The following is a 14692-nucleotide window of genomic DNA, read 5'->3' on the forward strand; positions in this document are numbered from 1 at the left end:
TGAGTGAAAGATTTTTCAGGCGGTGTGCCTTTTATTATTGTATTTCTCAAATAATTTTCTGTGTGTATCACTTTACTAGAAAAAAAAATGGTTTTGTGCATAATGCAGTAATTCATAATTAGTGTTATGATTCTATTCCAGGACTCAATATTTCATAAGAGAAATATAATATTTCTCGAAAACACCCTCTGTCTGAGGATTAACGTTGACTGAATGATGCAGCTACCTTTCAGTCAGTTTCCTTCAAACTAAAGTTTGGGGAGCTGCAGCAAAACCCCAGCAAAAAAAACAGTCCAGGATCACAACACAGTACAGCAATGATCACAGCCCTATTTAAAGCAGCTTAAAATGGAGCAGCTGTAATGGAGATTGGTTACAAAGCAATTGTATGTAGGCTGAAATAACCTAAACAGTTGGATTGTTTTGCTACAGAAACGTTTCAGTTATTAGCTTATTTGCGCTGTATGTGGTGATTGAGAGAATAAGATATACTGTAGGATATAGCTTGCAGAAGCAAGCTTTCTTCATTTTCTCTGAAGGGTATCTAGGCTTAGTCTTAGAGATATCTGGGAGAGGCTCAGAGTAGAGCTGCTGCTCCTCTACATTGTTCCAGATCCAGATCAATCTGCATTGATCCAATGATCTGGTCGAGGTAGCTCAAACAACTGACTTGGATGCCTCCTAGACACCCCTTAGGTGAGGTATATGAGGCATCTCTAACTAAAAAGAGACTCTGGGGAAGACCCAGGGCATGCTGTAATACCTGTGTGTCCCTCCAGAGATACTAGAAGTGGTTGCAGGAGAAGGGAGGTCTGGGTATCTCTGCTTAGAATACTGACCCCATGATGGACACATGGATAATTAGCTGAAAATGCTTATGAGTAATATTATTGGATTTATTTATATATAATCTGAGGAATACAAACATCAACAAACTCGCACCTGAAAGATATTTTGCTTTTTTCATTCACCACACAGACTGACAAAATGGTGTGCATACAGTTACAGAGCTAGGTTTCAGTGGCTGATAAAGGAGCCCTGGTTTCTTGTTGACCTGAAGAACATAGAACAGGAAGTCACACTGTGATAAACACCAGGTATCTGCCGTTGCTTCTGACCTTTGTTGCTTCTGTGTCACTGAGCTACACAAAGGTGACTGCTGTTTGTCTTATATGTCTGGCAGCAAGGATGCTTTACATTCATTTCTCCCTTAAAGAATCCAGAGGCACACAGTGGGAACTAAAGGCCTTCGTTTCAGATGAAGATCATGACACAGATTAGCTGCTCTGTAACATAATACAGCTTTCCCATCTATGTCTTCTTTTCCTGTGCAGTTCAATTTCGTCAGCTGTGTATCTTCAAAACAGCACCTGGCACAATACTACAGATAGTGGAGTGCATTTCACTTGAGGTAAAAATCACATGGTGCTGTCACAAAAAAAAAAGAAACAGTATGTGCACTTCAGTTTGTTGGAAGTCAGAGAGGAAATGCTTTGCCTCTCTTGACAGGTTATGCAGTATTGAGTATCTGTTTGGATTTATGGTGTTGCTTTGTAACCAGGAAGCCCTCTGGCATGGTGCGGAGAAACAGAAAGCCTTGGCATCTTAAAGATGAGGAGAAGCTATCTCCAGTGTCTCATATGGGAGATATACGCTCACATTTTTTCTGACTCAAAAGAGTCAGAAAAAAATTTCAACTTTTGCTTTAAAGGCAACAGGCAAAGTAGTTTATAATGTCTGGACATGATGTAATGATTACTTTTGGAGAGTTGCTTCTGACTTTACATCTATATTTGATATGATAGTCAATCATATTCACACAAGTCATTGCGAGCTGCTATACAGAATCAATGTTAAAGCATCTGACAACAATGGACATCTATTACATTGCAACCACTACCCACTGAGTGCAAGAGCAGTACTTACAAGTTAAAATCATAAACTGTATATAAATGATGGACATAGCCAGTGGCTTGGAAAAATGAAGCCATATGTGTCTTGAGGTATAAAGTGCTGTCTGGGAACAAAAAAATCTCTGGATCCAGTGTACTCCCATTTAAAAACAACTTCTATGAGGACTATAATCTGGACAGGATCATTGACCTCTTGTCCAAATCCAGTTAAGGGGGCATCCACATCAGAGGCCACAATAGTTAGGCATCACTATGTGCCTGGCACATTGCTAGTGGAAATTCCCAGTTCCTGTTGCCAATGTAAACCTCTAATATGGTGTATGTTTCACTAAACTTGAGGCTTCAAAATGGTACTTCATAAACCAATGGGTAATATCTCAATTGCTTATTTCAGTTCCTGTATACAGTCTGATGGCTGGATACCACAGCCGATATTAGATATGAAGTTAATTAAGTCCCGTTGAGCTTCTGCTTGTGACAGCTCAGTACCTGAGGTGTAGGAAATGTTTTTTAACTACCTTAAAATCCTGATGGATGCTGTATTTTGATTGGACAGAATTTTGTAATGATATAACTTTAAATGCTGTGTTACTGCAGATATTTTATAAATATAAAGGAACGCTCACAGAAAGAAGGTTTCTGGCTAGGGATTTTCTGAGTGGAGTTTGTATTTTCTCCCTGTGTCTGCAAAGATTTCTTATATGAAGCATGTCTCCTTCACAGAATGGATGCCCTTCCCGACATTAGCCTCCCAGAGATTTGTGTCTTTTTCTGATCTTGAACCAGTGATCTTCTGCATGTTAGGTGACTATGTTAGGATAATTAGTAGTTCTAAATTGTCAATAGGATTGAATGTAGGAGGTGTACTGTCGCTCTCAGCCTGTGACAGCTGGGGTAGTCTGTAGCCCCCACCATTGACCCTGAGCTGGATAAATGATTAAGAAAATGGTTGGATGGGATATTTCCTACAAAAAAGCTTTAATCCTAATGTGAGGAGAACATTTAATTCATGGGTTTTCATGTTAATGTTTTCTTTAAATTTCATTCAGAAAGTGGAAGTACATTGTGTAACAAATTATACAAAGGAAATGGGCAACCAGTGGTCCAATAAAATTACAACTTTAAATATAAACATCTTAAGGTGTGTTCTCAGAGGGGTGCAGTTGTTTTTGCTTCTGTGTTTTCTTGGCTGCAAGTGCTCTGGAATTCTCACAGTGACCTACATCAAACTGGATTCAGACTGTCAAACTGGAGCTATTTAATGGCATTTTCAATCAGTTTTTTAATATGGACACATTTTATTCCAAGCAACATTTTCACAGCAGGGGAGAACGGGATTCCCAGAATTGCAGGATATGAAGATGTACACTATGAGGAACATAAAAGCCTCAGTGTATGACTGGAATACTGTATAACGATGTGATGGGGGAAATCGTAATGACATATAATGTTCCCTGATGTGTAATGAGGATTTCTCTAGTTAATGACGCCAAACAAAACAACGAAGACAAAGACGCCACAAACAAAATCATGCTCAACCAACACCAGAGGAGAAGTGTTCACTGTGGAAAAATTACTTTTATGCTGTGACTGATCCAGAAATTTAATAACTATATGCCACAGGGACTGGGTGTATGGTTAAAGTTGTAGAGTAGAAATGCAGGCGATGTTGCGCTGGTGAAGCTCCAGGATGTTTATCTTGGAATCATATTCCTAATTAAAGGGTTTCGAAAGCAAATATAAACACACAGAAGAGATTTTAGCAGCTTGCGGCTCTGTAGGCAAGACAGATTTATTTATAACACCACTCTGTCAAAGCAAATGAAGTAAGGCTGTATAACTGATGACAGGAAGATAGAGTTTGAGACATGTCCAAAAATGGGTCTGGTCTACAGAGAGCGGTTTTGACCCGTTTACATCCAAGCCTTCATAAAACTCAGCACAGTAAAAAACCAGCCTAGTATGGTAAAATGTTATATGAATATCATGCCAAGTCATTTTGCTTTTTACTACTACACATTTGTTATTTTGTGTAACTGCATAGCATGAATAATAATACAACCCTAACCTTTTCAAGTAACAAAAAACTACTTGACAAAACAAGCAGCTGTGTGCCTGAAATTCATGAATATTTGGATTTTGAAAATATCAAACTGTAAGAACAGTAGAAACTGGAAAGGACAAATGAAACAAACAAATAGGAAAATAAAATATCAAACTGAGTTTAAAAGCTTAAGGTTTGTATTAATTATTGCAGAAAAAGTACTGGAGAGTTGGGGTGGGTTTCAAAAAAACAATCAAAATTCACTGAACCCACAGCAAAAGCAGATCAAAACTATTCTTTATGTTTGAAAAACATTGTCAGTTCCCTCTCACTTTTGCTGTTTTGCTCCCACCATGATAAAATCACACTTCCTGCACAGCTCTCCAAGATCAGTTCACAATCATAAATCTCAGTTTTCTGCATTAATTACCTGCTTATTACTCACCATCATTTTTTAAAATGACCTCTGACAAGAAAGTCTCATTTTTGCTGTTCAATACCAAAGAAATTTGAACTTTTACAAATTATGCCAAATTGCAAAACATTGAGTTATGTCTCTAATAAAACTTCTGTAACTTTGCTCTGCTTCACTTCAGCAGCATCAGGTAATGTTCATATGTTGATTCATGGTTTTCTTCAGTTTATGATCTACTGCAGAATATTTTTAAGGTTATCTGCTATAAAAAGTCAGGCCAGGAAAATCTCCTTCATGTTTTCCTGTGTTTTATCCTCAGTTCCTTTGACACAAAGGCACCTGCGCTGATGCTTACACCTCCGATGAAGTCTCACAAGAGAATCAGAGATGAATCGAATCGGGACCTTGTGAATCGAAATCGAATTGATTATAGAAATCAGTGACTATACTCAGCCCTACTAGAGACATCTTAACTTTTAAAAAACATGTTTAAAATTACATATTTTTACATACTTGTAAGCAGTCAGTATTTGCCTTAAACCGGAGCTTCATAAAGTGTTTCAAACCAGTATCACAGCAAAGCGTGCAATACACACACTGTGTCCATTTCACGCTTTGCCATTCCAATGGACTTGCAAGCTGCAGTAACAGCAGAGGGACATATTTTATTTCAAGCCAATATAAAAATAATAAAGGGAAAGCCTTTAAACAGACATTATTAACACATTCAGATGTAAATACATATTAGCCACCAAGCTTAATTGTTTGTGGCATAGAACGACCCTGGAATGTACCTTATACCTTTGTTGGTCACTAGCAACATCTTGGCTTTTAATGTGTTGCTGGTACCGCAACTTCTGCATGTATGTCCATTTCACAATTTGGAGAGGCATGGTGGACTGGCGTGTCTAGGCATGCACACTTTGCCGTGATATGGGGTTGAGCAGTTAGCCGAAATTATTTCTTAACTTTTCTTGTCAAAGTTAATGGGTGGAATTTTACTTCTGTTATGCTTAACCCAATTCAGCTTCTTCTGTAGTCTGTATTCTAGCAGGAACTACTCAATGAAATAAAGGAGAAACACAGTTCATCATTATTTTAAAACATGAAAGTCATTCAGTGTGTAAAAAATTTGAAGAACTTGAAAGCTTCTCAAAAACCTGTGATGAAACCAGCTCTCATGAGGACCGCCCCAGGAAAGGAAGACCTGTCAGTTCATCAGCCTCAAAAATCATTAATTAATGGTCCTTCAAGATTAAAGCTCACATCAGTGCCTTGCAGAAATCACATCGCTAGATGAAGTGTTGCAAAGCGACTGTGTGAATCATGCCTTCGCCATTAAATTGCTGTGCAGAACAAAAAGAAAAAACTACTGAGAGTGACTAACGAGAAAAGCTTTATTTGATCCAAGAAAGTTAAAATGAAGGGGGAAATCAGCATAAACACATTACATTAATAAAAAACCATACATTCATAAACACATTGTACACATTAAAAAATCTATCTCTGAAAACATAACACAGTAAGTATGATGTTTGTCATTGTGAATGTGTAATTTTTAGGCAGTAAGAAAGCAGATCCTTCAGTCTAGCCTTCTATGAGCATGTGACAAATTAATGACCATCACAAGGTGCTGAATATGACTGGGATCCTCTGTGGTTCTTTTCACTTACTTTTTTTTACCAAGCATTGTATATCAAGTACTTTATTTTCATCCCCATCAGGTTCATTAAAACTACACCGAGTGGCATGAAAAGTAAGCATTAATGTGCATAGTAAAAATAAAAGGATTTACAGACCTTCAAGTGTTGCAACCATGAGCACTGAGTAATTTCATATTGAAAGCAACGGTTTAGAAAGAGCTAAATAAAAATAATTAAAGCAGAAATTGTTCAGTTGTACCATGTTTTTCCTAAAAACATTTCCACTTCAATATAAATTCTGCTTTTAAGAAGGCTAGGTACAAACATTGACCTTTATCTGACCTGAGCTCAGTGTGTTCTACCATTAATACTTTGCATGAACCACAACTTCCACATAAGCATGTGTGGCTAAATATTCAGCAAACCGCAGATGAGGAAGGTCTAATATATTTATCTCCTATGTGTTACTATTTTATAGTATTATCATCATTATTTTCATGATCATAATTGTATTAATATGTCATTATGATTGATATTCTATTTCTATTTCTCTGATTTCTTTTCTTGTTGTGTAGAACGTAGGACCTATTGGAACAGACAGAAACTGGAAAGGCATTGGCATCTCTCTGCTGGTTATTGCAGTGGTGCTGTCACTCATTGGACTGTCCATTGTTCTGCTGTCAAAAGGTGAGACCCCATGTAGATGAGTCACATCTAGTTAATAAATTATCGTTGACTTTTGTCAACAATAAATTGTTTTATTTTGTCACATATAGGTTCATGTTATATTTAATTTTATATTTAATTTTGTAGTTTTGTGTAGGCATACGTTCTTAAAAAAAAACAAATGCTAATCTCAAGGACTAGTCCCTCCCACATGCACATACAGTAAATAACATTTATTGAGCCAAATGCTCAGAATTGAAGCTTTGATTCAGCTGACATGGTGAAAAGTAGATAACCTTGATGTGACTATCACTTCTTTAGAATGTTTATGGGCTTTAAACATTTTGTAAAACAATCAGATAAATAAAACCTCTCCTTTTCTTATCAGATCTGCATACACATTTACAAACACATGTAATGTACCCTTATCACTGCCTAACATGAGTGTACAGCTGCTGGGGCAAACGTTTGACTGGCACCTTAAAAATCAGTGAACAATGACAAATTAACATCATTTGTATGTTGTGCCAGGAGAATTAGCATTAACACTGCAAAAAAGTGGATAAATTTGTATTTAAGGATCAGTCTTGGCTACATTACAATAGTGTCTTTCCTAATTTGCATACTGTCTGCAAACCCCTGTTTTTCTGCCTTCATTAGCATATTTATTAATTCACTGCAGTGAATGTACACAGCACAGAAGACAATGACTGAGGTAAATCACTCCAGGTTTTAATTGTTTATCTGGGAAAGTGTGAGAAAAAGGTTATGAAAAAATTGAGAAAGGATTGTGTAAGACAACATCTGGAAGGGATTTACTGCCTGAGTTGTCACTCAACAGAATTTTTTGCTTCCCAATCAGTTATGAAAAACATTATTTAATTATCTTTACGTCATCTTACATTTCCTCACTGCACTGAAGAAATTTTATTATAGATTTGTTTTTTAATTTAAACATCAAATTACCAAAAAATACTTAACAACTGTTTTGTTGTTCTTTTTGACTTTCTTCTTAGATGATGGTGGTAAACCCTTTGGTACACCACTGACATTGGATGACCTTTTTGAAAAAACATTCCAAATACATGATCCTGATGCAAAGTGGATCAGTGGTGAGTATGTTAAAACATCAGAATTCAGACCCCAAGTCAACGCTGTAAAGACCTGAAGTTATCTGAAAAGTTCACTCTGTAATACTGTTTATGAAAGTTAACATGTTATTACAATAGTACAGTTAAGGGGCAGACAGAGAGGCAGGAAGAGAGCAGGCAGGTAGACACACAGCAATGATGCAGGGCCTCTGAAACAGCCTTACAGCAAACAGGTTACCTTCTCAACAGAGTGGGCCATAAAAGCGCCCTGCATTCAGGATGATTAGGGTTTACATTCTTGTTTTTCTTGAGTAGACGAGGCCTTTTATTGCAAAATGGATTGCTATAACTCCTGACAAAGTGTCAGGTATTTTTAAAAGGCTTATTTAATTTTAGTGTTTCTTTTTTCATTCTGCTCTTCCATTTTAATTGTTGTTCAGGTAGAAGACAATCAAATAAACTTGCATTCATCAGTCTGGTGTTTCGTTTAGCAAAACAGATCCAGATTGAATTGAATGAAGTTTTTTTAAAAACTGCCTTTCAAAGCAGAAGTCACAAAGTGCTTTACAATACAGAAAAAACACAACAATTAAGATTGTATAAGTTAAATAAAGGCAACCTTGAACAGGTGGAGCTTAAGTTCTTAAAGGTATCAATAGTGTCCACAGATTTTAGGCTCAATGGAAGTGAGTTCCAGGACTTGGGCTCACATCCTCAAAAGCACATTGTCCTTTTGCCTTTAACCAGGATCTTCAAGCATCAATCAGCAGACCTCATACATCCAGATGTCACGTACGATTTTAGTAGTAGCTCACTGATCTGACCATGGAAGGCTCTGAAAGTAACCGCCAAATTTTAAATTAAACCCTAAACTTTATGGGGCAACGGTGCAGTGAAGACAGCATTGTTTTCATACAGGATCTTTTAGGGTACCTGATGAGAAGAATCACAGCAGTATTCTGGATATTTGTAAATGATCCAGGGATGAATTCCTCAGGTAAAATGTGGCCTCACTGGGACGCTACAAAGACAGTCTTTATCTTTATAAGGAGTCTTTAGTCAAGCTTGAATCTCTGTGCTGTAAACAGTTATTTGCTTTGTAGCTGCTTAAATTAAATTACATTAGAACAACATAAAAGTGCTATATGTCACGGTTCTGGGTCGGTGCGACCCAGTATTTTGAGTTCTTATGTTTTGGTTTATTCTTGTATGATCATTGTTACCTTTGTGATATGTTGGTTATTATTTGAATTCTATGTTTCTGTTTATTCACGTTTAAGGATTTGTTCTCGGTTGTATCTCACGTTTAGTTTAGTTCAGGTTCCATGTGTCATTCTCTGTCTGTCTCTCAGTGTCAGGTCTGCGTCTTGGTGTAGTGTTCTCATTTCCTGTTTTATTATGAAGGTCTGCGTCTCATGTGAGTGTGTTCAGTTTTACCTCTGTCTCGTCTTGTTGATTATTCCCAGCTGTGTTCCCCACCTGTGTGTAATCTCCCTGTGTTCTCTGTGTGTATTTAAGTCACGTCCTCTGTCTTTGTAGTTGCTGGTCCGTCTGTGTATCCACCCTGCTTCATCTGTGTGTTTCCCTGCTGTCTACCATCGTCTGCCTCTGCTCGCCCTCTTTCATGTTCGTGTTCTGGTTTCTGCGCTGTAGTTTAGTTGTTTTCCAGTATAGTTTAGTTTGCCTATGTTTGCCACTTTCCCTTTGCCATTTATTCAATAAACCACCTTCACACCTTTACAAGTGCCTGCAATTGGATCCTCCTTTATCATCTCCACACGGCTCATCTCACTCGCCGTGACACTATATTTCCCATTTGTTACAATATAATCTCTAAAGTCCAGTAAAGTAAGGATGACAGGGAGTACAACTATGTCAAGTAATCCCTTAATAAGTATATTATGGCAAAATGGGACATCATATAGGATGAGTTCGTTTTTTATAATGGTATTTAAATTCACTGAGACTGTATTTTAGCCATTTTTATATGTCTAACATATAAAAAAAAAAGTCACTGAGAAATGCAGTCACTGTGAGATATATAGATACAGCATCTGCAAATTTATTTGCCTACTAGTCTCTTTGACCATTACTTTCACTCTTTATGATTGTAAATAACTGTGAGCCAGCTTGTCTCTTAAGCTGTTTTCATGCATGTACTCCTACAAACTTCAAGAGAATCAGGCAGCACACAGGATGACAACACACCAGATGTGAATACATTGTGTGATGTGTGAGCCCAGGTAATAGTGCAGACTTTGCATTAGGAAGCTGGCAGTAAAACACCATTTAACTATGATGGACATTTGCATTCTCTCAGCCACCCCCACTGGGTAATGTCGACATAATTTCAGGCTGCAGTGCATGAGTGAAAATAGCTTCCGAAGCACCTCCTTTTCAGCACCTCAAGTATATTTAAGAAAGTTTTGCTTTTCATTTGTACATGTACATTCCAATAAGATTATAGTGTTGTGAATGTGACTGCTGTATTGCCTCTTGCAGGGTTCCAGTAACTTTATGAGCATATAGTACGTGTAATGTAGTAGACCTGACTGCACTCTATTGAGTTAGTATTGTGTTAAAGCTGGAAAGACATACATCATATGTAGAGCTTTTTAGCAAAGAGATGACACATAAGCTGGAACAGAGAGCAGGAGGAAGACAGGAAGTAAATATCTTCCATCTAAGTCACCTGTTCAACCCATTGAGTTATCCCAGCACAGTGGTGAAACAAGGTAATCAGAGTTTATTACTGCCTCTAAGGACTCCAGACTGCTTTAAAACCTTTGCTCAAAACCTTATGGCACAGCTAAGCAAATAATTTCACCCTGGATACTTTAAGACTTTAAAGAGAGAGCAAAATAAAAATTCCCCACCAAAACCGTTATAATCTGGCAGAGCTCTAATAATTTTGATAACCAAACTTGACCTGATGTTACAGTTTGTTTTTTTCCCACACAGTTATATTGTTTTTACATAAAGTATATACACTGCTAAGAAAATAACACTTTTTGATCAGAGTATGGCATCAAGTCATTTAAACTTTAGGGATATAGATCTGATCAGTTAAGTGTCAGAGGTGGTTGTTAATATGTTTTAGACACTTTTGCTGTGTCTCCCAGGAAAGTCTAATGAGCATGGATTGTTCAGCATGACCGGTTTGATAGTGAGTCAGTGATGGTCTGGGGAGGCATATCCATGGAGGATGCACAGAATTCCACAGGCTGGAATTCTGTGCCTGTGCAATGGCACTCTGACTATCATTTTGTATCAAGATGAAATCAATGGACCAATTTGCAGATTGTATATTGGTGCAGTGGGTCTTTAGTTCCTTCTGGTGCATGACAATGCCCAGCCTCATGTGCTCAGAGTATGTAGGCAGTTCCTGGATGGAGGAATTGATAACATTGCCTACCTACCACACCAACCTGACCTAATCCACTAGAAAACCTTCTGGGACATTATTGTTTTAGTCAATCCAGCTCCGCCAGGTTGCACACCAGAGTGTCCAGAAGCTCAGTGATCTTTGAATTCGATGCGATGGTGTAAAACACACATGTTCTCTGGATTGAGACATCACACTTCTCCATTTGGCAATGGATTTATTAGATGCCAGGAGAACGATACGTGTCTGACTGCACTGTGTTAATTATGGTGTGGGGTTGTTTTTCGGGAACTTGGGCTTCACAAACCTCACAAATTTGCTTCCTCCAGAATTAAAAAAAAAAATTGCCATAAACAATTACTGCTAACAATTCTGAACCTTGTGGAAAGCCTTCCCAGAAGAGTTTCAACTGTTACAGCTGCACACGGTGGGGCTAACATCAAATTAAACCCTGTGGATTAAGAATGGGAGGTTTATTTGAGTATGCTGTTTATCTGTATTTCTCAATAGATCAGGCTATAATAATAATGGATGTTTCTATAGCTTGTTATTGGCAAGAAATAACAAGCTATAGTTCATATCTGAGCTGCTTACTTACTGTGTCAAACCAAATCAGAGTTTTCCTCAGAACAGAATGAAGGCAATGTAATGTGTATTTAATTTTAGGGTGTTCTTCTCTTTTCCTGTTTTCTTCCATTACCCACTTTACAGCCTCAAACAGCCTGCAATATAATTACTATGTGGTCTGCTTTAAATAACTGAAATAATAATTAGAGATATTGAAAACATGCCCTTGAAACCTTCTCCCAGATTTAACAAATAAAACAATAATTTAAAAGTAAACTTTACTTCTCCAACACAAAGAGTTATCATCAGTGAGTTTTGATTGGTTTATAGTCAACTACTGGAAATGAAACTCTTAAGTGACACTGGGAGAAATCTAATAGTTTTGTTTGTTTCTATAAAGAGGCCAAGATGCACTCTCCCTGCAGACTCACCATGAAAAACACATCAACACAAGTACCACTCATCATAATGGAAGGACTTTATTCTTTAGAGGCTCTCTGGTGAATGGTTTTACACCATATGTCAGTAGTGGTGCTTTCAAGCTGTCTGAGCTATCCTTTTGTCTGACAGGACCACTGCGGTTGGCTCCTCTCGGTCATGCTTAGTTTTCTGCTCCTGAAAGTCAGACTGTGCAAATCTATATGGTCCTCTCAAATACTGCCTGTCTTACATTCAGCAGAATAAAAGTCCCAGAGTAATCTTTGAGGAAGCCAACTTTCACTTCAAAATTGGCTTTTATCAAAACATAGGCTTCTTTGTAAAAGTTCCTGAAAAAAGGACACAAAACTCAATGAGAACTTTGTAGAACTAGTTTCTGAAAGTAGTTTTACAACTGATGAACTGATACCTTTTGTTTGAGGCAGACATATTACATTATAACAATATAATATGTGTCTGCAATGTGTTAATTTTCACGAGATTAAGTGATTTGGAACAATACACACAATATACACACCCACAACCACCTACACACACACCCAATGGACAACTGTACCCTCATACACACAATAATAATATGGACTGAACCACCACTCACAACCACTAGCACTTTTTATAGCCTCTGTAGAAATTATCCACATATCTCACTTATCTTAACTGCACTACTGTATAGTTCTGTGTAAATAATCATTCTGTACATACGATAATTTTTAATCCTACAACTGTTCATAACGTGCATAGTTCACACTTCTGTATAACTGTATATCTCATATTTCTGTATAGTTTTTTATTTCATATTCTGTATAGTTTTTCATATTTATATCCTGTTCATAGCCTGTACATAGCTTGTACTCACTACAGCCTGTACATACTTATAGTTATAGAATATTCATAACATACTTCATACCGTGTACATTATAACATACCATAATAGACCCATTTCTGTAATATACTTACATATCTATATTATTGCTAATATATATTGTAATATATCTATATCATGGCTAAAGCACTTCTGGATGGATGCAAACTGCATTTCGTTGCCCTGTACCTGTGACATGTGCAATGACAATAAAGTTGAATTCTATTCTATTCTATTCTATTCTATTCTACACATTTACCAATCACACCTGTTTAACTGCTTGTCTATGCAAAGATCTAATCAGCCAATCAGAGCAGCAACAACTCAGTACATTTAGGCTTGCAGACATGGTCAGGACTGCTAAAGTTTAAATCAAGCATCAGAATGGGGAAGAAAGGTGGCTAAGTGGCTTTGAACGTGAATTGGTTGTTGGTGCTAAAAAGAGCTTGAGTATTTCAAAAACTGTTTATCCCCCATTACACCGCCTCTATTCAAACTAGAGGCGGTGTAATGGGGGATATTTTTGTGTCACATTTAGGGCCCCTTAGTACCAAGTAAGGATTGTTTAAACACCACAGTGTACCAGAGTATTGTTGCTCACCATGTCCATCCCTTTGACCACAATATGACCCATCTTCTGATGGCTGCTTTCAGCAGGGTAACATTTTATGTGACGAAGGTCAAATCATCTCAAATTGACCCCATAGCCTCCAGATCTCAATCCAATGGAGCACCTGTAGGATGTGGTGTAATGTGAGAACTCAGAGTATGGATGTGTAGCCATGGTGCTAGTTAGGCATAAATAATAAAGTGGTTGGGGAATGTATATATTCTGTTAATTAACTGCTGATTTCATCATAAACACCTCATGCATTTACATTATCACCACAAGACATGTCAGCTTCTCCACAATGAAATGCATGTCAACCTTTTGTCCAGGCTCAAAAAGAACACCCAATTATTGACTTATTGGCATCAAATCAGGGATAAAGATTTTATACACACTAGTAAAGGCAAAAATAAAATCATGTTTAGATGAATATTAAATGAATCATATCAAATGCAGGTAAAAAGAGGAATAGTATATTCTTAAAGACACCAAAATCCTTTGAAAGTTGTTTCCCTTTCTTAAAACTCTGCCAGACATAGAGAGAAAAACAAGTCTCTGGTCTCTCTCTCAGTTGCCTCACTGCGTTCTTGAAATGCATAATAAACACTCTGCCAAGGGCTCTTTAAGTCTTTACTCATTCATTACTAGGTCTGCTTCGATCAGAAAGGTACAACAAGACAAACTTTTATTGCTCCAAAGCACCAAATGTTCATATTGTATCTGCAGGGTTCTGACAGGGTTATTGTTTAATACGAATGGCTCTGCAGTGCTCCACCAGTGCTGAGACTTTCTGGCCGCCAACTTACTTTCACCAACTGATTCAAATTTTTCAAAGCTTATCTGCAGTAAACCCTAACGGCGAGTGTTTCCAATTGTGAATATCGGCAGCTGCTACAAGGACCTCAAGAACATTCAGAACGTGATGCACTGAATCAACACTCCATAAAACCGAGGAGGTGTATAAGGTGGATCACAATAATCAATCACAGGCAGAAATGTTGCTTCCACACGTTCTTGTGGAATTATCTACTTCTGCACTCAGGGGTTAATGGAAAACA

At 37.5% G+C, this 14692-nt stretch overlaps 1 protein-coding gene across 2 annotated transcripts in view; it reads left to right on the plus strand.

The window, feature by feature from the left end:
* LOC134644215 (inactive dipeptidyl peptidase 10-like) overlaps nt 1–14692 on the plus strand; it is a 141141-nt gene that overhangs the window by 68971 nt on the left and 57478 nt on the right. For both annotated transcript variants that reach the window (XM_063497023.1, XM_063497021.1), the window contains exons 2-3: nt 6591–6702; nt 7698–7793. In XM_063497023.1, the coding sequence (XP_063353093.1) occupies nt 6591–6702; nt 7698–7793 (208 nt within the window). The remainder of the gene's footprint in view (nt 1–6590; nt 6703–7697; nt 7794–14692) is intronic.

Source organism: Pelmatolapia mariae, linkage group LG16_19 (assembly GCF_036321145.2).
Source record: "Pelmatolapia mariae isolate MD_Pm_ZW linkage group LG16_19, Pm_UMD_F_2, whole genome shotgun sequence".
Classification (NCBI taxonomy): Eukaryota; Metazoa; Chordata; class Actinopteri; order Cichliformes; family Cichlidae; genus Pelmatolapia; species Pelmatolapia mariae.